Below are 24,755 nucleotides of genomic sequence, written 5' to 3' on the forward strand. Positions count from 1 at the left end.
CTTCCACCATCTTCCTTCACATCTACTCCTGGTTTCCTCGCTCCCTGGCCGCCAATCCACCACCAGTGTCGGATCAGGGGGAAGACATATTTAAATCTAACCCTTACAAATGATCATCTTAGCTCATGTCATTCTCAGCATTCATGTCTTCCTCCCAGATCCGAGCGCCAAAGAAATAACCATGTAATTTCTCATCATTAAAACTTTTATAATTGCCATCCCTCTCTTTGTGAGTCTTTTCAGATTGAAATGTTAGTTCCCTCATTTACTTTCTTCCATCCCCTTTGAAAACCACAAAAACTGGCAGATGGTCACTAATGCCATTTATAAGAAGTCCACTCCTCATATTACTTTTCAAATAAATGGTGAACATAATGTTTATCAGAGGGGAACTGTGTGTTGTTATTCTGCTTGATTCAATAATTATCGGATAGAAACCTAAACTATGTGGTGTCAGTAAACTCCTCAGTTCTTTTAATCTTATTAGGATTTAATAAATCTATATTAAAGTCTCCACAAATGAATATAACCTTTTGATGAATCTTGGCAAACATTGTCTCTATATAATTTGTAAAATTATCAATGTCAGATGCCGGTGCTCTGTACACACAGCAGCCAATAATATTTCTCTGCTTTTCAGATTGAATCTCAATAGTAATGTGTTCCATTACATCCTCAATAGAGGCTGACATATTTTCTACAACCTTATATTTGAGTCCATTTTGAACTCATAACCCCTCAGAGGAAAATCTGCACCCTTCTCAGAGCTGAGCCAGATTTCTGATATTGCTATAACACCGAAAGACCTTTTGAACTGATTCAAATATTTGTTGATATTTTGATAGTTTCCATAAAGACTTCGGCTGTTAAAGTGAATGATTGACATTTCTTGATCCGATTTAAAGCTATGATTATAGTTATTATCAGTGTAGTAATGACAACTGTTGTCCAGAAATCCATCTGGATCTGTTTTGTCGTTACCTGATGGGTCTTCCTGCGGGGAGTATAAAACTTTGTAAAAATCTTTGAAAGTGCTGTTTATGCTATCAGGATCATAAACTGTATTCTCTGCTGAGTCTTTAACAGCAAATATAGTCAACTTTTCTTTATTTATTTTTAGCTGGTTAGCTAAAGAGCTATCTGATTTATTGCCACGCTCAAAGTTTTCTATTCGAAGTCTTTGTACTAAGAATTGGGTTTTTAATTCAATGATTTCATTTAATTCTAGTTTTGTATTCTTCTAATTATCTGACCAGCTCTTCTGATCCTCACAGCATGAGGCTTCCATCGCCATGCTTCATTGTGGGAATGGTGTTTTCAGAGTGATATGCAGAGTTGCTTTTGCTCCACACAGCATTTTCCATTTTGCCCCAAAAGTAAAATTTTAGTCATCTGACCAGGAGATGTCGGGGCAAAGTGTACTATCATAACTCTTTAATTGGGACCGCCAGTGGACTTCATTTTAACATATATCAATAAGTGTGATTCCCCAAATCCAGATTTTATTGGAGTCTCTGAATGTCTTACTGCTGCCGTCCTGGTATCGGTTCGGTTGGAGAAGTGACACTCTAGACAGTGTTGCATTAATGTTCTATGATGTTTTAATAAACAAATATTTTTAAAAAACAAAACCAAAAGTTCAAGCTCAAGTTGAGAATGTTTTTACACATAATTCATCAAACATAAAACTGAATTAATCAAGAATTGCGTAAAAATACTGCTCTTGCCTTTAAATTCATCGATAAAAAGATCTGTATTTAGTATCTTTGTCTACCAGTCAGAGGGATATGTTGGGTCTACTGCTCCCCCTGCTGCTCAAAAATGTTCCACAGCATTCAAGCAAGTTTTAGGGACCAAGTATTTTACCATTTAAAATACTATTTAAGAACATGAACTTGTTATATAGTATTAAGAGAAAGTTAAAGCTAAAAGTAGCAAATATTAAATTATGAACTCAAAACTATATCATTTGTATGTTTAATATATATTGTTGTGTGGTAAAATATTCTGTTAATATTGTTTCTTACATTGTAAAAAGCAGACAGTGGTGTTTTCTACAGACAGCTTTTATTAATATAATATGTAAAGATATCTACAAAATGATGGGTAAAAAAAATTAGACATTTCCTGTTACAATTCGCTATCCAATTCAGTTAATGTCTACATTAGAGAATGTCACTGTCAGAGACACTAATGTAACTGATCAGTTGGAAGATCATCTGGTAGCTTTTCCATTTTCGTGAGCATCCATCCTGTAAAAAGTACAATAAAAGAATACATGAAAGAACAGGACAGATGCAAGTGAAGGAATGAAATACAAAAGGATTTGTTTTAAAACCTACCCATTCTCCTCTTTAAGTTGCTGGTATAGCTCAAACTTGCTGTTCACTGAACTCGCTCTACCAAAAAACTCCTGATGCTTCCTAGAATTGGCCACAGTGATGCGATTGGTCCACATGCTGAGGAGCGTGGCAGGACCTGCAGAGAGAAAAAAAAACCATCAGGTTTTGTTGATCGTTTTGTTTTATATGAAAATCTTTGATACTCTTAACTTAGTTCAGAACAGACACTGAAAATCATTGGTTGATGTCTGTCTTTGCAAATAAAATGAAAGTGGAAGTTTCTAAATAATCCATTTTTATTTGAAAAAGAGATCAGACAGTGAGGGCTGAAACCTTTTGCTCTCTCTGGAGGCTGAACGTCCTCTGGAATCAGGCGAGGCTTCTTGTTGAGTGGCTCTGGTGAGTCTGGGGAATCTTTGATAACTTCGGATTCCTGATCGTCTTTCTCCAGCAAACCCTTTAATCTGGAGGGGAGTGGAAAATCAGTATCAGTAGAGGATAAGACGAATAAAAGCTGCACATGAAGACAGGAAACCATCAGATTGACCTCTCAGATTCCTGCCAGTTTTTATCTTCCGTCTCTTTGCTGCTGTTTTTCTCTGTCCTGTCCTCTCTCTCTTCCCTCTTCCTCCCTCTCTTCTTCCTCTCCTCCTCCTCGGGGGGTTTGCTGCGGCAGGCGACGATGCAGTCCAGCACTCGCTGGTGTCTGTCTGTGGCGCCGGCGTGAGTCTTCACCAGCGTCTCCAGCTCGTTCCACATGATCCGGTACTGCTCATCCCTGGTGATTACAGCAATTCAAATCTATTGCTAACCTACTCTAAATCCAGTTGAGAACTTGTGTTAAAAACTGATGTTCACAGACACTTCTCCAGCAAATCTGGGAAGCTTTTCACATTTTAGAAGGCACTGCGGATGAAGAATGCCAAATTTCTTTTAAAGAGATCTCCTCTGTGACCAAATACCTCTTGGGGCCTTTGCCTCTGGATCCGACAGTAGAAATTGGAAGCGGGTCATTTTTCCTCTCCATGTCGACCAGGTTGTAGATGGTTTTCTGGCAGGTTAGAACGTCCTCCTCAGTGAGAACCTCTTTCACTATCAAGTTAGCCAGAGGGACCACCTAGAGTGGATAAACAGAAACACATACAGAAGTCTCCAAGTGCTGAACATCACTGATTGAGGTACAGGTCCTTCTCAAAATATTAGCATATTGTGATAAAGTTCATTATTTTCCATAATGTAATGATGAAAATTTAACATTCATATATTTTAGATTCATTCCACACTAACTGAAATATTTCAGGTCTTTTATTGTCTTAATACGGATGATTTTGGCATACAGCTCATGAAAACCCAAAATTCCTATCTCACAAAATTAGCATATTTCATCCGACCAATAAAAGAAAAGTGTTTTTAATACAAAAAACGTCAACCTTCAAATAATCATGTACAGTTATGCACTCAATACTTGGTCGGGAATCCTTTTGCAGAAATGACTGCTTCAATGCAGCGTGGCATGGAGGCAATCAGCCTGTGGCACTGCTGAGGTCTTATGGAGGCCCAGGATGCTTCGATAGCGGCCTTTAGCTCATCCAGAGTGTTGGGTCTTGAGTCTCTCAACGTTCTCTTCACAATATCCCACAGATTCTCTATGGGGTTCAGGTCAGGAGAGTTGGCAGGCCAATTGAGCACAGTGATACCATGGTCAGTAAACCATTTACCAGTGGTTTTGGCACTGTGAGCAGGTGCCAGGTCGTGCTGAAAAATGAAATCTTCATCTCCATAAAGCTTTTCAGCAGATGGAAGCATGAAGTGCTCCAAAATCTCCTGATAGCTAGCTGCATTGACCCTGCCCTTGATAAAACACAGTGGACCAACACCAGCAGCTGACACGGCACCCCAGACCATCACTGACTGCGGGTACTTGACACTGGACTTCTGGCATTTCCTTCTCCCCAGTCTTCCTCCAGACTCTGGCACCTTGATTTCCGAATGACATGCAGAATTTGCTTTCATCCGAAAAAAGTACTTTGGACCACTGAGCAACAGTCCAGTGCTGCTTCTCTGTAGCCCAGGTCAGGCGCTTCTGCCACTGTTTCTGGTTCAAAAGTGGCTTGACCTGGGGAATGCGGCACCTGTAGCCCATTTCCTGCACACGCCTGTGCACGGTGGCTCTGGATGTTTCTACTCCAGACTCAGTCCACTGCTTCCGCAGGTCCCCCAAGGTCTGGAATCGGACCTTCTTCACAATCTTCCTCAGGGTCCGGTCACCTCTTCTCGTTGTGCAGCGTTTTCTGCCACACATTTTCCTTCCCACAGACTTCCCACTGAGGTGCCTTGATACAGCACTCTGGGAACAGCCTATTGGTTCAGAAATGTCTTTCTGTGTCTTACCCTCTTGCTTGAGGGTGTCAATAGTGGCCTTCTGGACAGCAGTCAGGTCGGCAGTCTTACCCATGATTGGGGTTTTGAGTGATGAACCAGGCTGGGAGTTTTAAAGGCCTCAGGAATCTTTTGCAGGTGTTTAGAGTTAACTCGTTGATTCAGATGATTAGGTTCATAGCTCGTTTAGAGACCCTTTTAATGATATGCTAATTTTGTGAGATAAGAATTTTGGGTTTTCATGAGCTGTATGCCAAAATCATCCGTATTAAGACAATAAAAGACCTGAAATATTTCAGTTAGTGTGCAATGAATCTAAAATATATGAATGTTAAATTTTCATCATGACATTATGGAAAATAATGAACTTTATCACAATATGCTAATATTTTGAGAAGGACCTGTATATAGGTTTATAATAAACCCCCAGAGATTTCCCAATGGTGCTCACTGCTTGCATGTTGAAGATAGTGGTCTGGGAGATGATCATTGGCCAGTATCTGGTGTAACGTTCCAGTTGAGCTTTGGCCCTTTCAACTGGCAGTTTCCCCGAAGGATCGAAAGAAGATTCTGCAACAGGAGTGAGCCGGTTGTCCCTCATAAATTCACCAAAATCCTGAGAAGACAAAGTAACGCTGTGATTAAATCCTGCTTTACATTTAAGCGCTGGTGCAGTGAGCTGAACGCACAGTGATTCTGTAGTCCGTCACTCGCCCTCCGCAGCCCTCGCTGATGGAGGGTGGGTCCTCTAAGGTGGAGCGGTTGCTGTTGAGAACATGCAGGAAGATCTCGCCTCCATGGCTGCTGAGCATGTGGCTGATGACCTTAGACCCAGACTTTCTTGGCTGCTCCAGTAACACTGATCTCCCTGTGGAAAAAAGGAAACTATCAAAAAATGTTAAATGTTTATAACTACGTCATTAAAAGTGATGAAACGGTTTCTAAAGTTCACCGTTAAGAAGAAAGTTTGTCAGGCATGATGAGGGACGACTGTTTACGTCCGTTGGGGAGATGCGGTAGGCTCCTGTGCAGTAATGCAGTTCTGCGGAGGCCAGAAAAAACAAAATATTAAGGTGTTTGTGATTATTACACTCATCAAGTAACCCTTAATATGAGCAATTCTGTATTCTAAGAAGCAAAACACTATACATCATTTTATTCATAAATCATAGCTACTTCAAATTATTTAACAAGACATGGGGGCGTTGTGTGGAGCTCAATGTACAGAGGCTTTAGTTGTTGGCGCAGCTCTCCTAGCTTTGATTTCCGACCTTGAGACCTTTGCTGCATGTCTTCTGCCCTTCTCTCTCTCTGCCCATTTCCCGTCTGGTAACCGTCAATAAAGGCCACTTGTGCCAAAAAACATCAAGACAAACTAGAAATGCATTTGTTCTGTTTGGAACTGCACAGTATCGAATCGCAATAGTTGTCTCAGTATAAATGTGGGCAATATCAGAATCAGAATCAGAAAAGCTTTATTGCCAAGTACGTTTTTGGAAATACAAGGAATTTGTTTTGGCGTAGTTGGTGCAATACAGTACAAATTAAACAGTATAAACATATCTACAATATAATATAAATATATGTGCACAGTTTTAAGTGAGTGAGAGTAAATGTAGAGCAGTATAGGATGCCAGAGCAATACAACAGTGCAGGTGATCATTGTGCAAGTAAAGCAGGAGTCCAAGCTGAGCGTTAATGTAACGCATAAAGTTACAGGTTACAGGTGTCCTGTCAGCAAAAAAGGGGGGGTGTGGGGGAAAGGGAGAGTGTCAGGGTGGTTTCCGGACTTTGTTAACAAGGCTGGTGGCAGATGGGAAAAAACTGTTCTTGTGGCGTGAGGTTTTGGTCCGGATGGACCGCAGCCTCCTGCCAGAGGGGAGAGTTTCAAAGAGTCTGTGACCGGGGTGGGAGGGATCAGCCAGAATCTTCCCTGCCCGCTTCAGGGTCCTGGAGGTGTACAGTTCCTGGAGCGACAGTAGACTGCAGCCAATCACCTTCTCAGCAGACTGAATGACACGCTGCAGCCTGCCCTTATCCTTGGCTGTAGCAGCGGCGTACCAGATGGTGATGGAGGAGGTGAGGATGGACTCAATGATGGCTGTGTAGAAGTGCACCATCATAGTCTTTGGCAGGTTGAATTTCTTCAGCTGCCGCAGGAAGAACATCCTCTGCTGGGCTTTCTTGATGAGGGAGCTGATGTTTGGCTCCCACTTGAGATCCTGGGAGATGATGGTTCCCAGGAAGTGGAAAGATTCCACAGTGTCAATTGTGGAGACACAGAGGGTGATGGGGGCAGGTGGTGCTGGGTTCTGCCTGAAGTCCACAACCATCTCCACTGTCTTTAGAGCGTTGAGCTCAAGGTTGTTCTGGCTGCACCAGTCCAACAGATGGTCCACCTCCCATCTGTACGCGGACTCGTCACCATCAGAGATGAGTCCGATCAGGGTGGTGTCGTCCGCAAACTTCAGAAGCTTGACAGACTGGTGACTGGAGGTGCAGCTGTTGGTGTACAGGGAGAAGAGCAGAGGAGAGAGAACACAGCCTTGGGGGGAACCGGTGCTGATGGTCAGGGAGTCAGAGACGTGCATCCCCAACCTCACACGCTGCTTCCTGTCAGACAGGAAGTCAGTGATCCACCTGCAGGTGGAGTCGGGCACACTCAGCTGGGAGAGCTTCTCCTGTAGCAGAACTGGGACGATGGTGTTGAAGGCAGAGCTGAAATCCACAAACAGGATCCTGGCATAGGTTCCTGTGGAATCCAGGTGCCGGAGGATGAAGTGCATTGCAATTGCAATGCACTGCTTGGATATCATTGGTAGGCTAATTTACAGGTCCTTCTCAAAATATTAGCATATTGTGATAAAGTTAATTATTTTCCATAATGTAATGATGAAAATTTAACATTCATATATTTTAGATTCATTGCACACTAACTGAAATATTTCAGGTCTTTTATTGTCTTAATACGGATGATTTTGGCATACAGCTCATGAAAACCCAAAATTCCTATCTCACAAAATTAGCATATTTCATCCGACCAATAAAAGAAAAGTGTTTTTAATACAAAAAACGTCAACCTTCAAATAATCATGTACAGTTATGCACTCAATACTTGGTCGGGAATCCTTTGGCAGAAATGACTGCTTCAATGCGGCGTGGCATGGAGGCAATCAGCCTGTGGCACTGCTGAGGTCTTATGGAGGCCCAGGATGCTTCGATAGCGGCCTTTAGCTCATCCAGAGTGTTGGGTCTTGAGTCTCTCAACGTTTTCTTCACAATATCCCACAGATTCTCTATGGGGTTCAGGTCAGGAGAGTTGGCAGGCCAATTGAGCACAGTGATACCATGGTCAGTAAACCATTTACCAGTGGTTTTGGCACTGTGAGCAGGTGCCAGGTCGTGCTGAAAAATGAAATCTTCATCTCCATAAAGCTTTTCAGCAGATGGAAGCATGAAGTGCTCCAAAATCTCCTGATAGCTAGCTGCATTGACCCTGCCCTTGATAAAACACAGTGGACCAACACCAGCAGCTGACACGGCACCCCAGACCATCACTGACTGTGGGTACTTGACACTGGACTTCTGGCATTTTGGCATTTCCTTCTCCCCAGTCTTCCTCCAGACTCTGGCACCTTGATTTCCGAATGACATGCAGAATTTGCTTTCATCCGAAAAAAGTACTTTGGACCACTGAGCAACAGTCCAGTGCTGCTTCTCTGTAGCCCAGGTCAGGCGCTTCTGCTGCTGTTTCTGGTTCAAAAGTGGCTTGACCTGGGGAATGCGGCACCTGTAGCCCATTTCCTGCACACGCCTGTGCACGATGGCTCTGGATGTTTCTACTCCAGACTCAGTCCACTGCTTCCGCAGGTCCCCCAAGGTCTGGAATCGGCCCTTCTCCACAATCTTCCTCAGGGTCCGGTCACCTCTTCTCGTTGTGCAGCGTTTTCTGCCACACTTTTTCCTTCCCACAGACTTCCCACTGAGGTGCCTTGATACAGCACTCTGGGAACAGCCTATTCGTTCAGAAATTTCTTTCTGTGTCTTACCCTCTTGCTTGAGGGTGTCAATAGTGGCCTTCTGGACAGCAGTCAGGTCGGCAGTCTTACCCATGATTGGGGTTTTGAGTGATGAACCAGGCTGGGAGTTTTAAAGGCCTCAGGAATCTTTTGCAGGTGTTTAGAGTTAACTCGTTGATTCAGATGATTAGGTTCATAGCTCGTTTAGAGACCCTTTTAATGATATGCTAATTTTGTGAGATAGGAATTTTGGGTTTTCATGAGCTGTATGCCAAAATCATCCGTATTAAGACAATAAAAGACCTGAAATATTTCAGTTAGTGTGCAATGAATCTAAAATATATGAATGTTAAATTTTCATCATTACATTATGGAAAATAATGAACTTTATCATAATATGCTAATATTTTGAGAAGGACCTGTATTTCAGGTGCAATGCATTTAAACTCTTTGGTCCTTTTTCTGAAAATTTCAACCCAAGGACTGGTCTGCTGCATTATAATTTGATCTGTTGTCCAACCTTTGTTGTCTGATCGGTTTAGTTATCCATTTAATTGCCTTCAGGACAGGATCACAGCGCAACATTCACCTTAACAGTGTTTGAGACCAGATAGAAAAAGTGCTTTTTGTTTGTTTATGTTGTTTTATAAAATTTTTTTTTTTTTTACAGATTTCTCTTTAGGCATGGGATTTTGTCATTCAATAAATCCATTTGTCCATCTATTGTCTATACCCACTTGTCCTTGCAGGGTCACGGGGGAGGCAGGGTACACCCTGGACAGGTCACCAGTCTACCACAAGGCAACACAGTGACACACAGGACAAACAAACAACCATACACACACACACACACACATACCCAAGGGCAATTTTAAAGAGACCAATTAACCTAACAGCCATGTTTTTTGGACTATGGGAGTAGACCAGAGAGAACCCACACATGCAAGGGGAAAACATGCAAATGCCCCGGCCGGGATTTGAACCAATCTTTAAACAAGTCTATAAGTCTAAGTCTATAAATCAAAAAAAAAACATTCATAATAAAATGAAGACACACTTATATAAAAAGGTTATGGCAGATAACTAAATATATTTAAAAATGTAACCTCAACAAGGTGAAAATAAATGTGCTACGAGTTTAAAACCTTTAAAATGAATTTATAATTGATGGGTATAAATTGGTGTTGATTGCGCCCACCAATGCTGTTTGTCCGTGGTGTGCACCATTTCAGCGTCATCGTTTCTTTAACTCCGTTTTCCCGAGTGCTCGTGCCTGCCATATGCAAGTCCCCTGCAGAATACAGACACCAAAGGTAAACTGACGGTTCACGTTTGAATCCGATAGGTCAAACAAACATGCTTAACGAGTAGGGCAGTGCTATGCAAAACGTAAAAAAGATGGAAATTATCTGCTAATTACTTAAATGTACATTGAAATATAAATTGCACAAAACAAGGTAAACTGTCAACTGCAAGAGATTGTAAATTAAATGTGAATATAAGCAAAAACTATTCTTGAGGAGTAACAATGGGTTGGAAAATGAGCTTCGTAAATTAGAGAAAATCGGTTGCCTGACAAATCAACATTTATCAATTAATTATTACTGCTGATTTAAAGATGTTTTGAAAATAAGACTTTTTTTATGGCAAAATTTCTCAAAAAGCTTAAATTCCAGCTATTCTGAATGTATGAAAGCTAGAGTGGTGCAGAAAAAAACCTGATTAACCTGCACCTTTATAAAGGCTCAAAATGGAGAAATATTTGAATAATATAAAATATTAGTAAAAACTTCTTTAATTTTATGGATAATCTTGTCTCCTGAAAAGATTTATGAAGGTATATAACTGAAAAAACAGGTTTTCTAAAAGGAAAGATGAAGCAATGTAGCAACTAATCACAACCCACAGTCCCAACATGTATATATGACTCACCGCTTTTAAAGAACTCCATGTGAGCGTCTTTGTGATGCAGCAGCTCGACGTCATAATTTGCAGATGTGTTGGCATGCTGCTCTTCCTGTCCATTCACACGGAAAGCGACAAACACAGGTAAGCATGGAAAACTGGAGCTCAAACATGAACAGATATGCAGAAGCAAACATTACCCCTGCTTGCTGATTTCATGTTCTAATAGGAGAAACAAGGATGGGTGAAGTAAAAGGAAAATAAGGATTGCTCAGGAGACTGATGTGCAGTTTTAAAGCAAAAACGACTTCATATGTTTGGGATCAAGTCTGATTTTAACGCTTTGCAATCCCAAAAGGCAAAACTTCTTTAAATTTGACAACCATGTACAGAGCTTTGCAAAAGTATTCAAACATCTGAAACCTTTTTTTTACAATTTGTTGCGTTACAACCACGATCTTTAATGTGTTTTGGGGAATTTTATGTAATAGACAAACACAATGTAGTGCATAAGTGTAAACTGACAGGAAAACAATACATGACTACAATTACAAGCATGGGTCTTTCGGGGTATGTCTCTACCAGCTTTGCACATCTACAGGCTGACATTTTGCCCATTCAAATGATACTAGGTCTGGACTTTGACTGGGCCACTCTAGCTCATGAATATCATTCGATCTAAAACTTTCTATTATAGCCTTAGCTGTGGTCTCAAATAGGATCTCTTCCAAGACTCATTTATCTTCCCATCAACTCATTCCTGCTCATAAAAAAGTATATGCACAGAATGCTGCTGCCAGCATTATGTTTCACTGTGGAGATGGTGTGTTCTAGTTGCTAGTTGTCACACTAGTTGGCTTGCACAAAGGTCAAAAAGCACCTTCTTCCATGGTTTTTTTGGATATTTTTTATATCCTTACCTTGATAGGTGTCTTTTTAAGACAAGTGGTTGCACTGGATTTTATTCAGGGGTATTAGAGTAAGGGGGATCTTAATACAAATGCATGCCACACCTTTCAAGAGGTTGAATATTTTTACAATGCACTGTACATTGGGATAGCACTCATGGAGATTTAACAGTTAAAGGCTAAATAAAGTTTAGACTTAACCGGACTACACAAGGAAGCACATAGACAGACTGAATGGAAACGAGTTTTCCATTGGAGGAACATAACTTGAAGGAAGGGAAAACAGAGCAGAGTTGGATTGAAAAACCTTTCGGGAATACACACTGATGGTAGTAAGTGACTCAGAGGAGGCAATGCTGGTCACATTTACACAAAAACGTTACAGTATCTAGGTTGTTGTTAGATTTTTATCAGTTAGAAAATGTCAGAAATTAGGTAAATTCTCGCTCTTTGGCAGCAAACATTTTCAGACCAACGTTGCCTTTTCTCTACTTGAGCCTCAGCACCAAAATGACAGTTTTAACAGCGGAGCTACATGCTGTGAACTCTTCCCTACGCCTTACTTTGATGTGTGTGAGATCAGAGTACTAACCTGTTCGCAAACATTTAATGTGGGCTAGCAAAACAGAAAATACAGCATGAAACCAGCAGCAGGTTCACAGTCTTATCAACATGCAGATGGGATTAACAAAAAGATGGAGCTGGAGAGATTTATTATGACGATTCAGCAAGCAAAAGAAAAAATTATGTGCTTTAGATAGGAGGAAGTAACAGAAATGTAAGCAGTTTAATGAGAAAATAAACAAGCACCGTGATCTGAACATTTTTTTTTGCGTAGCAAGAACAAAATGTGTCAAAGTTGATGTTGGTGAATAAAACTACACATAAAAGGAGGGAGAAGCAAGTCTGTACCTTCATTGGGATGTTTGTTATGGTGGTAGAGGCCAAGTCAAAGTGCTGCTGGACCAAAATGTTGAGTTTAGAAGCCAGGTGTCTCCCAGCACGCACACTGTGAACTTCACTGGAGAGCAGCGAGGAGATCTGAAGGAGGCATGGGTAGAGCATAGTGTTATATACACTGCTCAAAAAAATAAAGGGAACACTCAAATAACAAATAAATAAATGTATTAACCAATGGAGGCCTGGATTTGGAGTCATACACAAAATTAAAGTGGAAAACACACTACAGTCTGATCCAACTTTGATGTAATGTCCTTAAAACAAGTCAAAATGAGGCTCAGTATTATGTGTGACCTCCACGTGCCTGTATGACCTCCCTACAACGCCTGGACATGCTCCTGATGAGACGGCAGATGGTATCCTGAGGGATCTCCTCCCAGACCCGGACTAAAGCATCCGCCAACTCCTGGACAGTCTGTGGAGCAACGTGACGTTGGTGGATGGAGCGAGACATGATGTCCCAGATGTGATCAATCGGATTCAGGTCTGGGGAACGGGCGGGCCAGTCCATAGCTTCAATGTCTTCATCTTGGAGGAACTGCTGACACACTCCAGCCACATGAGGTCTAGCATTGTCCTGCATTAGGAGGAACCCAGAGCCAACCGTACCAGCATATGGTCTCACAAGGGGTCTCATCTCGGTACCTAATGGCAGTCAGGCTACCTCTGGCGAGCACGTGGAGGGCCATGCTGCCCTCCAAAGAAATGCCACCCCACACCATTACTGACCCACTGCCAAACCTGTCATGCTGAAGGATGTTGCAGACAGCAGATCGCTCTCCACGGTGTCTCCAGACTCTGTCACGTCTGTCACATGTGCTCAGTGTGATCCTGCTTTCATCTGTGAAGAGTGCAGGGCGCCAGTGGTGAATTTGTCAATCCTGGTGTTCTCTGGCAAATGCCAAGCGTCCTGCACGGTGTTGGGCTGTGAGCACAACCCCCATTTGTGGACGTCGGGTCCTCATACCATCCTCATGGAGTTGGTTTCTAACCATTTGTGCAGACACATGGACATTTGTGGCCTGCTGGAGGTTATTTTGCAGGGCTCTGGCAGTGCTCCTCCTGTTCCTCCTTGCACAAAGGTGGAGGTAGCGGTCCTGCTGCTGGGTTGTTACCCTCCTACGGCCTCCACCACGTCTCCTGGTGTACTGGCCTGTCTCCTGGTAGCGCCTCCAGCCTCTGGACACTACGCTGACAGACACAGCAAACCTTCTTGCCACAGCTCACATTGATGTGCCATCCTGGATGAGCTGCACTACCTGAGCCACTTGTGTGGGTTGTAGAGTCCGTCTCATGCTACCACGAGTGTGAAAGCACCACCAACATTCAAAAGTGACCAAAACATCAGCCAGAAAGCTTAGGTACTGAGAAGTGGTCTGTGGTCCCCACCTGCAGAACCACTCCTTTATTGAGTGTGTCTTGCTAATCGCCAAAGATTTCCCCCTGTTGTCTATTTCATTTGCACAACAGCATGAGAGATTGATTGTCAATCAGTGTTGCTTCCTAAGTGGACAGTTTGATTTCACAGAAGTTTGATTTACTTGGAGTTATATTGTGTTGTTTTGAGCAGTGTATTTGTAGATGGGCAGTACATGTGTGTGATATCCACACTTGGGCCCCAGGGTTTCACCCACCTCTTTTTTGGGCCGGTCAGACACCAACGTGTCCTCGCCCTGTGGGTAGATGTGAATTAGAACCAGCTCACACTGCTGGATGGCCATCAACCTGAAACCCACACAGATGAAACAAACTAGGATCACATTTGGGTATAAGACTGACTTAACCATAATTATAAGCTAATTTAACCAAATCAAGCCATCTGAGCATGTTGGCTACTGACCTGTCGGAGCCTGCTGCCAGTTTGTTTTGTTCTGAAATTGTTTCCTGGATGCAGTCCTCCAACATCCGCACATGAGTATCGCTGGCAGAACAACAGATGTGAGGGACAGATTACCAAAAACAAAACCAAACTTCAATCTCTCTGTAGCAATTCTGGATCATTTTTGTTATTATTTAATTTGTCATGCTGCCCATTTTGTTGTATTTTATGTCAGTCAGCGTTCATTCTGGGTCTTTAATGTCTCATTTTTGTTATTTTGAGACTGCTTATTGTTATGTTTTATGTGTTCATATTTGGTACTGGTCCGACAGTGAGGATTTTTGCTTCTCTTTTTTTCTTCTTTTGCTTTCTTTACATTTGATTTACATAACTTCGGCTAATTAATTATCTTGTTTTGCATCTCTTAATAACATTTCAAGTCTCTTTAAAATCATACTGTTTCATTTTTTTAAACATGTTGCACTGGGTGAGCACAATTTGGAAGATTAATTTCACCAAAGTCAAAACTCATACTTATCAAAACCTTAGTTATTCAGGTAATTATTCAAGTCCATCTCAATTTAAATGTGCACTTGCATAAGGAAGTAATATAGAACCTAAGTAGTGTCTAGTGTTATTTTACCTTTTAGCATTGGTTAAGCAGATAATTCGACCTCGGTTGGCCACTCTCTCGGCTGTGTCCATTAAAGCGGTGCGCTTTTCATGCTGCAGCTCTGTGATCTTGCACAAAGCCTCCACGGCAGCGACCAGGCCGTGCAAAATGCTGCAACACTCCGGGTCCTCGCGTGGATTTGGTGGCCCGACAGCTGCCAGAGCTGACATTAGCTGTAATTACAGAGAAAAAGCTCCATGTAAGAAGGAGGCGATCGCTTAAGTTTAATGGAAATGTAGCAGTTTTTAAAATAGCCCATTCATTTTGATAACAGGCAGCTGGTTACTTCATGAGTGCTCTGATCTTCCCGCCTCCAGCTGTTTAATATGTGGAACTCTGAATCACTCACGATGTAATTCACCTGTAAATGAAAGAAATAATACAAGTTCATTAAACTTAGTTTACCATACTCCATAAACAGGGTTTTTTATAGGGAGTGTGAATTGTTGCTGCAGAAAAGAATGGACTTTTAAATTTTATTAAGTGTTTTCTGAAGGTTTGGATATCCCTAGACTTCCAGTAAGGTTAATGTTTGCTGGGAAATATGCAACATTGCTGCTTTATCTAAATACAAATATAAGCAAAGCAGAAAGGATCCAACCAGCTTGTCCTTTGGGTAAACGTCGAAGAGGATCCGGCAGTACTCCATAGAGCACTCCAGGGCACAGGTCCACAGGGACTTGGAGACGGGGGCCAGAGGAATAACCCCTTGAGCTCGGCTCTTGGTTAGCACGTCACACTCCACCTGCTGACGACTGGACTCGGACATGTAGGGACAGTGGTCCACCACGAAGACGGTCTTGTGTGCCACTGAAAACATCTTCATTTTGGAGAACTACAGTGTGTTAATCTGAAAAACACAAAAGAGCTCGGTTACATGAAATCCTAAATGTAGCAAAGTCAGTTTTACTTTAGTTTGCAGTTACTGGAACTCATTTAATGTGTTAACCTGAGATTGCGGGTAATTGTAGACTCACAGCACGAATTTATTTCTCCACTGGCTTTACATAAAAAAACGGGAGTTATCGTATTCAAATCACACCTGCTCTTAGTGACTGATAGGCTAAGCAAAACATGGCCTGCTGGCCAATTATCTCACCTGGTCAAAACGCTGTCTGGTCTGGAAATCAGATGTTTCTATAAATTGTTATAACTTTCGACCTGGGTGACAGCCAGTCTCAGGACATGTTTATAACTGCTAACAACAAGCTAATGTCACCCGATGTGCTAAACCAACCGCAGCGTTAGCCTGCAAGCTAACACCAGGCGAACTGTTTTATAGCGACAAGCAGCACAATGAGTTACCCTTTACGTCAACTGTAAAATACGTATGTGTGGGTTTTCTAAGTAATCCACTATCATGTGGTCGGTTTTCAGATGCTTGCTAAAGATAAGAACAAAAAATACACTTCAGGTTCATTCGGCCTAGCAGCTTTGTTATTAGCGGAAACAGTTTCAGGGTTGTTCCGTCGCTCTTTTGATTCCCCTCGTTGATGTTCCTGTTTCCGATCGATGCGATGTCCACTTAAACTGGGAAATAAATATGATAAAGTGAATGAACTGTGTGAACTGGAGCTAATTTTTGCTACCTGGTTTGTTTGTATCTATGACATATTTATAGGATTCCACCCTCCAATTATAGAGTAAAAAATATTTGAACTTTTCCCAATTCCATTTCGCTAGAGTTTTCAGTCTATTTATGACCCATTTAAATGTGCAAACACAAAGGTACAAAGTGAATTTACTGTAGATATTTATTATTTCAGGCATTAAATATAGAACTGGTTAAAACCACTGACAAGAAGAAAGAAATCTCGCATTTTGACAGTGGGGATGGAAATAAACCCCCCAAAATAATTAATAAATAACTATTTTCCTTTATACTTTGATCATTTGATACATCTTGAAAGCTTAATCTTTGAAAAGTTTATTTATTTCAATGATTCAACTCAAAAATTATGTAGATTCATTACACACAGCATGATGTCAAGCTTTTATTTCTGTTAACAGTAAAGGAAAACCCAAAATTCTGTTTTTCAGAATATTAGATTGCACAACATAACACACTTTACATTAAAATGATTGCACAGTGTGCAGTTGGTAGCACTGTTGCAGCAAGAAGGTCCTGGGTTCGATTCCCGGCCGGCGGGGCTCTTTCTGCATGGAATTTGCATGTTCTCCCTGTGCATGCGTGGGTTCTCACCAGGTACTCCAGCTTCCTCCCACAGTCCAGAACATGCCGGTTATCTTAATTGGTCACTCTAAATTGCCCTTAGGTGTGTGAATGAGTGTGGGCATGGTTGTTTGTGTGTTGACCTGCGATGGACTGGCGACCTGGTTGTACCCCGCCTCTCGCCCGTAGACTGCTGGAGATTGGCACCAGCTTCCCTGCGACCCACTGTGGAATAAGCGGTAGAAAATGACTGACTGATGATTTTTAAAATGGAATAATTATGTTATGACCTACACAATCATGGGAACACTGTTGGCAGTTTTCTAACAGATGATCATTAACACCCTCGACAAGGAGGGTATGGCACAAAAGCCAATCCTAGCATTTCTTTTAACTGAGTGAGATGGAAAAAGTGCTGAAGGAAAAGGTATGCAATCAACGGGAATAGATCTCAGTGCTGCATTTGATACAGTCGACCATAATATTCTCTTAAAAAAGGCTGGAATATGCTGTAGGGATCAGGGGAACAGTGCTAGGCTGGTTTAAATCTTACCTGTCTGACGGATTCCAGTTTGTTCATGTAGATGATAAATCATCTTTAAACTCCAGGGTTAATTGTGGAGTACCACAGGGTTCAGTACTTGGGCCATTTCTCTTTACTATATATATGCTTCGTTCGTTCGTTGTCTTCCGCTTATCCAGGACCGGGTCGCGGGGGCAGCAGACTCAGCAGAGACGCCCAGACGTCCCTCTCTCCAGACACCTCCTCCAGCTCCTCCAGGGGGAGCCCAAGGCGTTCCCAGGCCAGCCGAGAGACATAGTCCCTCCAGCGTGTCCTGGGCCGTCCCCTGGGCTTCCTCCCGGTGGGACGTGCCTGGAACACCTCCCGAGGAAGGCGTCCAGAAGGCATCCGCTATAGATGCCCGAGCCACCTCAACTGGCTCCTCTCAATGTGGAGGAGCAGCGGCTCTACTCCGAGCTCCTCCCGGATGGCCGAGCTCCTCACCCTATCTCTAAGGGAGTGCCCGGCCACCCTACGGAAGAAGCTCATTTCAGCCGCTTGTATCCGTGATCTCGTTCTTTCGGTCATGACCCAAAGTTCATGGCCATAGGTGAGGGTAGGAACGTAGACCGACCAGTAAATTGAGAGCTTTGCTTTTCGGCTCCGCTCTCTCTTCACCACAATGGACCGGCACAGCGCCCCCATTACTGTGGCAGCCGCACCGATCCATCTGTCGATCTCCCGCTCCATTCTTCCCTCACTCGTGAACAAGACCCCGAGATACTTAAACTCCTCCACTTGAGGCAGGAACTCCCCTCCAACCTGAAGAGGACAAGCCACCCTTTTCCGGTCGAGTACCACGGCCTCGGACTTGGAGGAGCTGATCCTCATCCCAGCCGCTTCACACTCGGCTGCGAACCGCCACAGCGCATGCTGTAGGTCTTGGCTAGAGGGGGCCAGCAGGACCACGTCATCCGCAAAAAGAAGAGACGAAATCCACTGGTCCCCAAACCAGACCCTTGGCTGCGTCTAGAAATCCTGTCCATAAAAGTTATGAACAGGACCGGCGACAAAGGGCAGCCCTGCCGGAGTCCAACATGCACTGGGAACAGGTCCGACTTAGTGCCGGCAATGCGGACCAAACTCCTGCTCCGCTCGTACCTGGACCGGATGGCCCCTAATAAAGGGCACCCGATTCCATACTCCTGGAGCACCCCCCACAGGGCATCACGAGGGACACAGTCGAATGCCTTCTCCAGGTCCACAAAACACATGTGAACCGGTTGGACAAACTCCCATGAACCCTCGAGCACCCTGTAGAGGGTATAGAGCTGGTCCAGTGTTCCACGGCTGGGACGAAAACCACACTGTTCCTCCTGAAGCCGAGGTTCGACTATCGGTCGGACTCTCCTCTCCAATACCCTGGCGTAGGCCTTACCAGGGAGGCTGAGGAGTGTGATCCCCCTGTAGTTGGAACACACCCTCCGGTCACCTGGGTGATGAACACACCCTCCGGTCCCCCTTCTTATAAAGGGGGACCACCACCCCAGTCTGCCAGTCCAGAGGCACTGTCCCCGACCGCCACGCAATGTTGAAGAGGCGTGTCAACCATGACAGCCCTACAACATCCAGACACTTGAGGTACTCAGGGCGGATCTCATCCACCCCCGAAGCCTTGCCACCGTGGAGCTTTTTAACCACCTCGGTGACTTCAGCCTGGGTGATGAAAGAGTCCAACCCCGAGTCCCCAGCCTCTGTTTCCACCACGGAATGCGTGATGGCAGGATTGAAGAGATCCTCGAAGTACTCCTTCCACCGCCCGATAATGTCCTCAGTCGAGGTCAGCAGTCTCCCGCCCCCACTATAAACAGTGTTGGCAAAGCACTGCTTCCCCCTCCTGAGGCGCCGGACGGTTTGCCAGAATCGCTTCGAGGCCAAACGGTAGTCCTTCTCCATGGCCTCACCAAACTCTTCCCAGGCCCGAGTTTTTGCCTCTGCCACAGCCCGGGCCGCAGCACGCTTGGCCTCACGGTACCCGTCAGCCGCCTCAGGAGTCCCACAAGCCAACCACAGCCGATAGGACTCCTTCTTCAGCTTAACAGCATCCCTTACTGCCGGTGTCCACCACCGGGTTCTGGGATTGCCGCCACGACAGGCACCGCAGACCTTGCGGCCGCAGCTATGGGCAGCAGCATCGACAATAGATGCAGAGAACATGGTCCACTCGGACTATGTCTCCAACATCCCCCGGGATCTGGTCGAAGCTCTCCCGGAGGTGGGAGTTGAATACATCCCTGGCCGAGGGCTCCGCCAGGCGTTCCCAGCAGACCTTCACCATACGCTTGGGCCTGCCAAGTCTGTCTGGCTTTCTCCTCCTCCAGCGGATCCAACTCACCACCAGGTGATGATCAGTGGACAGCTCAGCCCCTCTCTTCACCTGAGTGTCCAAAACATGCGGCCGAAGGTCTGATGATACGACAACAAAGTCGATCATCAACCTCCTGCCTAGGGTGTCCTGGTGCCAAGTGCACTGATGGACACCCTTATGTTTGAACATGGTGTTCGTTATGGACAATCCGTGACTAGCACAGAAGTCCAATAACAAAACACCACTCGGATTCAGATCGGGGAGGCCATTCCTCCCGATCACGCCTCTCCAGGTGTCACTGTCGTTCCCCACGTGGGCGTTGAAGTCCCCCAGCAGAATAATGGAGTCCCCGGGAGGGGCACTATCCAGCACCCCCGACAGGGACGCCAAGAAGGCAGGGTACTCTGCACTACCACTCGGCCCATAGGCTGAAATGATAGTCAGAGACCTCTCCCCAACCCGAAGGCGCAGGGATACAACCCTCTCATCCACTGGGGTAAACCCCACCACGAGACGGCTGAGCTGGGGGGCAACAAGCAAACCCACACCAGCCCGCCGCCTCTCCCCGTGGGCCACTCCAGAGTAGAAGAGAGTCCAACCCCTCTCAAGGAGATGGGTTCCAGAGCCCACGCTGTGCGTGGAGGCGAGTCCGACTATTTCTAGTCGATATCTCTCGACCTCCCGCACAAGCTCAGGCTCCTTCCCCCCCAGCGAGGTGACATTCCACGTCCCTAGAGCCAGCCTAAGCATCCGGGGATCGGGCCGCTGAGGTCTCCACCTTCGTCCGCCACCCAATCCTCTTTGCACCAGTCCCTCACGGTTCCCCCTGCAGGTGGTGGGCCCACTGGGGGATGGCCTTGCGTCTCTCGTTCGGGCTTGGCCCGGCCGGGTCCCGCAAGGAGCAACCCGGCCACCAGGCGCTCTCCGACGAGTCCCGACCCCAGGCCTGGCTCCAGGGTGGGACCCCGGCTCCGCCGTACCGGGCAACGTCACGTGCCTCGATATTTTGTTCTTCATGAGGGGTTCTTGAACCATTCTTTGTCTGACCCATCACCTAGAGCCTGTTTGCCATGGGAGACCCTACCAGGGGCATTTAGGCCCCAGACAACATAGCCTCTAGGATCATTTGAGCACTCAAACCCCTCCACCACGTTAAGGTGACGGTTCAAGGAGGGGATATATGCTTCCAATCGGTCAAATTATCAGGCAGCATAGAATAAATTTTCACTGTTACGCTGATGACACTCATCTTTACTTATCCATAAATTCTGATGAGCCCAACCAGTTAGATAGACTACAAGCATATCTTGAAGATATAAAAACTTGGATGACTTTAAATTTTTTGCTTCTAAATTCAGACAAGACAGAAGTTGTCGTCTTTAAAAAAGAAACTGCTTAGTCAATCACTTAACCTGGATGGCATTAAATTGACCTCCGGTGATTAAGTAAAAAACCTTGCTGTTATTTTTGACCAGGACATGTCATTTAAATCCCATATTAAACAGGTTTCTAGGATTTCCTTCTTTCACCTCTGGAACATTGCCAAAATTAGAAATATCCTATCCAGGAGTTACGCTGAAAAACTAGTCCATGCATTTGTTACTTCAAGGCTGGACTATTGTAATTCTTTACTATCAGGATGTCTGCAAAATGCAGTTAAAAGCCTTCAGCTGATTCAAAATGCTGCAGCAAGAGTTCTGATGAAAATTAAAAAGAGAGATCATATTTCTCCTATTTTAGCTTCACTTCATTGGCTCCCTGTTAAATCTGGAATAGAATTTAAAATTCTCCATCATACATCAGAGATCTGATTGGTCCATATGTTCCTAACAGAGCACTTCGTTCTCAGACTGCAGGTTTACTGGTGGTTCCTAGAGTCTCTAGAAGTAGAATGGGAGGCAGATCTTTTAGTTATCAGGCTTCTCTCCTGTGGAACCAGCACCCGGTTTTGGTCCGTGATAAAGCTTATAGTTAGAGTGGCTTAGTTTATCAGGGAGGGAGCCTTCCTCCCTCTCTGTTGGTTGGAGTAAGGGGGTGTCAGGTTTAGCCTAAACCGGCTCAGTTATGGCTGAGGTGCAAACACACCCTCCATTTCTGCTACCTGTATGACCTCTTGTCTTTTCCAATGGTTATAATCAGTCTGACAGAGAGAGGTATCCCAATCATTGTGGTTTTTAGTATAACAATGACCATCAGTGGGACCCTTTGTGAGGTGCCTTGAGACGACATTGTTGTAAATAAGCACCGTTTAACTAAATAATCTGAACTGAAACTATCTGTGTAGCTATGCTGCTATAGGCTTAGGCTGCTGGAGGACATAATGACCACTTTCACCCTCTTTGCTACATTCTCACACTACTCTCCAATTTTGCATTATTTGCTGTTATTTCAGCTTTTAACTTTGTTCTCTCTTTTCTCTTCCTAGAAGCTACACCTGGCCTGGCTCTGTGTCTACCTGTGACACCTTTCTGGAGAGGGGAATTGTCCGAGCTTCTGCTGGCAACAACTTAATGCTCACCCTCTACTGATGATCCACATAGCCCTGTCTTTTAGTGTTTAACCCTTTCTCTCTCCTAGACATGGCGATTGACTGAGCTTTTACTGTGACTAACTCTATGTGCTCTCTTTCAGACTATAACCTTGAAAACTGGCTCAGAGTTTATCTGTTCTTTCTTTCTAGGTGAAACGACTAAAGGAGCTACATCCATTAACATTTACTTTTCCTTCCCATAGAAAGTACTCCTGGATCAGTGCTTCTTTGTTCTCTTTGTGTCTGCTCTGTTCTCTCAAACCCCCAGTCGGTCATGGCAGATGGCCGCTCACACTGAGCCTGGTTCTGCTGGAGGTTTCTTCCTATTAAAAGGGAGTTTTTCCTCTCCGCTATCGCTACATGCATGCTCAGTATGAGGGATTGCTGCAAAGTCAACGCCAGTGACTGTCCACTGTCTCTACATGCTCATCCAGGAGGAGTGAATGCTGCAAGTCACTGACTGAATGCAATCTGCTGGGTTTCCTTAGATAGAAAAATATTTTATCCAATTTGAATAAATAACTGAATCTGACTGCACTGTTCAATGATTAGGATTAATTGAAATGTATGTACCTGACTGTTGTGAAGTGCCTTCAGACAACATGTGTTGTGAATTGGCGCTATATAAATAAAACTGAATTGAATTGAATAACCACATTCCACTTCTTGTAAAGCCTGTGTTTATCCCTGTTCAGTGCACCTTTAAGACCAACCACGCACACATGTGTCCGTGCCACAGCTGTTCCATCCCTTGTGTTGAACCACTCCAGAAGAAGTGACAATGTCAGAAGGGTCTTACTTGAACTAAGTGCTCAGAGGTCGAAAGTTCTCTTTTCAGAAGAAAGTCAAGTTTGCATTTTATTTGGAAATCAAAGTCCCAGAGACTGCAGGAAGAGTGGAGAGATTCAAAATCCAAGCTGCTTGAGTTTCCAGTGTGAAGTTTCCACAGTTAGTGATGATATGGGGACCCATGTCATCTGCTGGTGCTTTATAGCGATGCTGATTTTATTTTTCAGCAGGACTTGGCACCTGGGTACTATGCCATAAGTAAGAATACCTGCGCTAATGAACAGGATATCACTGTACTAGATTGGCCAGGAAACTCACTTGACCTAAACCACAAAGAGAATGTGTAAAGTGTAGTCTTGAGAAAGATGAGGGACGCAGACCCAGCAATACAGATGAGCTGACAGTTACTAAGGAAACCTGAGCTTCCTTCAAACTTTGCAGTGCCACAGGCTGACCTCCTCCATGTCACACTGTATTGATGCAGGAATTTATGTAAAAGGACCCATTACCAAGTACTGAGTGCAGATACTGTATAGTACATGGACATACTTTCAGTAGGCTAGCCGTTATGCATAAAAAAATCCTTCCTTTAATTTCCTTTGCTGTAATATTTAGTTATTACCTTGTGAATCTCCCTGAAATTCTTAACTGGGCTGTGCTTCAAATAATTTCCCTCTGGGTTGCAGGTCCAGTTTTACCTGTTGCTTGTAAACCTTTGTCCACCACAGTTTTTCCATCCATTCAACTTTCCCATTATTAACATCTGGCTACAGCACTGTGTGAACAGCCAAGTTTTGCAATGAACATTTGTATAGCGTTCCTCATGGAGAGTTTCTGTAGCTGCTTGCTGGAAAACTAGCATGTCAGCATAAGTTTTGTGCATTGAAAAGCCGTTTTTGTTTGTTTTGCAATAGCCTATTTTAATCTTCAAAGAAACTGAATTTTGGATTTTATTAGCTGTAAGATGTTATCATCAAAATTGTCAGGAATAAATGCTTGCAATATATCACCCTAGGTCTCTGTAATATGCACATTTCACAATTTGAATTCACGTTTTTGAGCATATTCAATTTTTATGCACTTGTATGAGACCTAAAGTTTTGATTATGAATTTAAAGTAATATCTGTGAGCTACAAAGTCATAAATAGTAACCATTATAAGCTTCAAAACCTTGTTTGTCCTTTTTAAGTTCAGGTTTTACTCTTCCACGTTTAGGCTATACATTGAGTTAAATAAGTAACTCTGACAATTCATGGCTTCAGAATCGTTTCAGCGGGAAAACGAACCAAAAAAGTCCCATCTGATGGAGATCCGTGACGTGACTTTTCAAATCTTGCATCAACACTCTAACCTCCTCCTTCTTCTTCTTCAACGCCCCCTCGTTCTC

At 44.0% G+C, this 24,755-nt stretch overlaps 1 protein-coding gene across 2 annotated transcripts; it reads right to left on the bottom strand.

The window, feature by feature from the left end:
* Window positions 1-2,048: 2,048 nt before the first annotated feature.
* ints13 (integrator complex subunit 13) lies at window positions 2,049-16,491 on the bottom strand. Of its 2 annotated transcripts, none has more exons than XM_047389088.1 (17): window positions 16,105-16,491; window positions 15,607-15,855; window positions 15,292-15,366; window positions 14,976-15,178; window positions 14,354-14,434; window positions 14,148-14,238; window positions 12,466-12,594; window positions 10,673-10,757; window positions 9,939-10,031; window positions 5,674-5,763; window positions 5,411-5,589; window positions 5,173-5,337; window positions 3,305-3,459; window positions 2,890-3,120; window positions 2,676-2,806; window positions 2,343-2,478; window positions 2,049-2,252 (listed from the first exon to the last, which is right to left on the bottom strand). In XM_047389088.1, the coding sequence occupies exons 2-17, from the start codon at window positions 15,829-15,831 to the stop codon at window positions 2,216-2,218; spliced, it is 2,106 nt and encodes a 701-aa protein (XP_047245044.1). In that variant the 5' UTR covers window positions 15,832-15,855; window positions 16,105-16,491; the 3' UTR covers window positions 2,049-2,215. The 2 variants fall into 2 exon arrangements, with proteins under 2 accessions (XP_047245044.1, XP_047245045.1); XM_047389089.1 differs by lacking the exon at window positions 16,105-16,491 and adding an exon at window positions 15,955-16,076.
* Window positions 16,492-24,755: the final 8,264 nt, after the last annotated feature.

This window comes from Girardinichthys multiradiatus, chromosome 17 (assembly GCF_021462225.1).
Source record: "Girardinichthys multiradiatus isolate DD_20200921_A chromosome 17, DD_fGirMul_XY1, whole genome shotgun sequence".
Lineage (NCBI taxonomy): Eukaryota > Metazoa > Chordata > Actinopteri > Cyprinodontiformes > Goodeidae > Girardinichthys > Girardinichthys multiradiatus.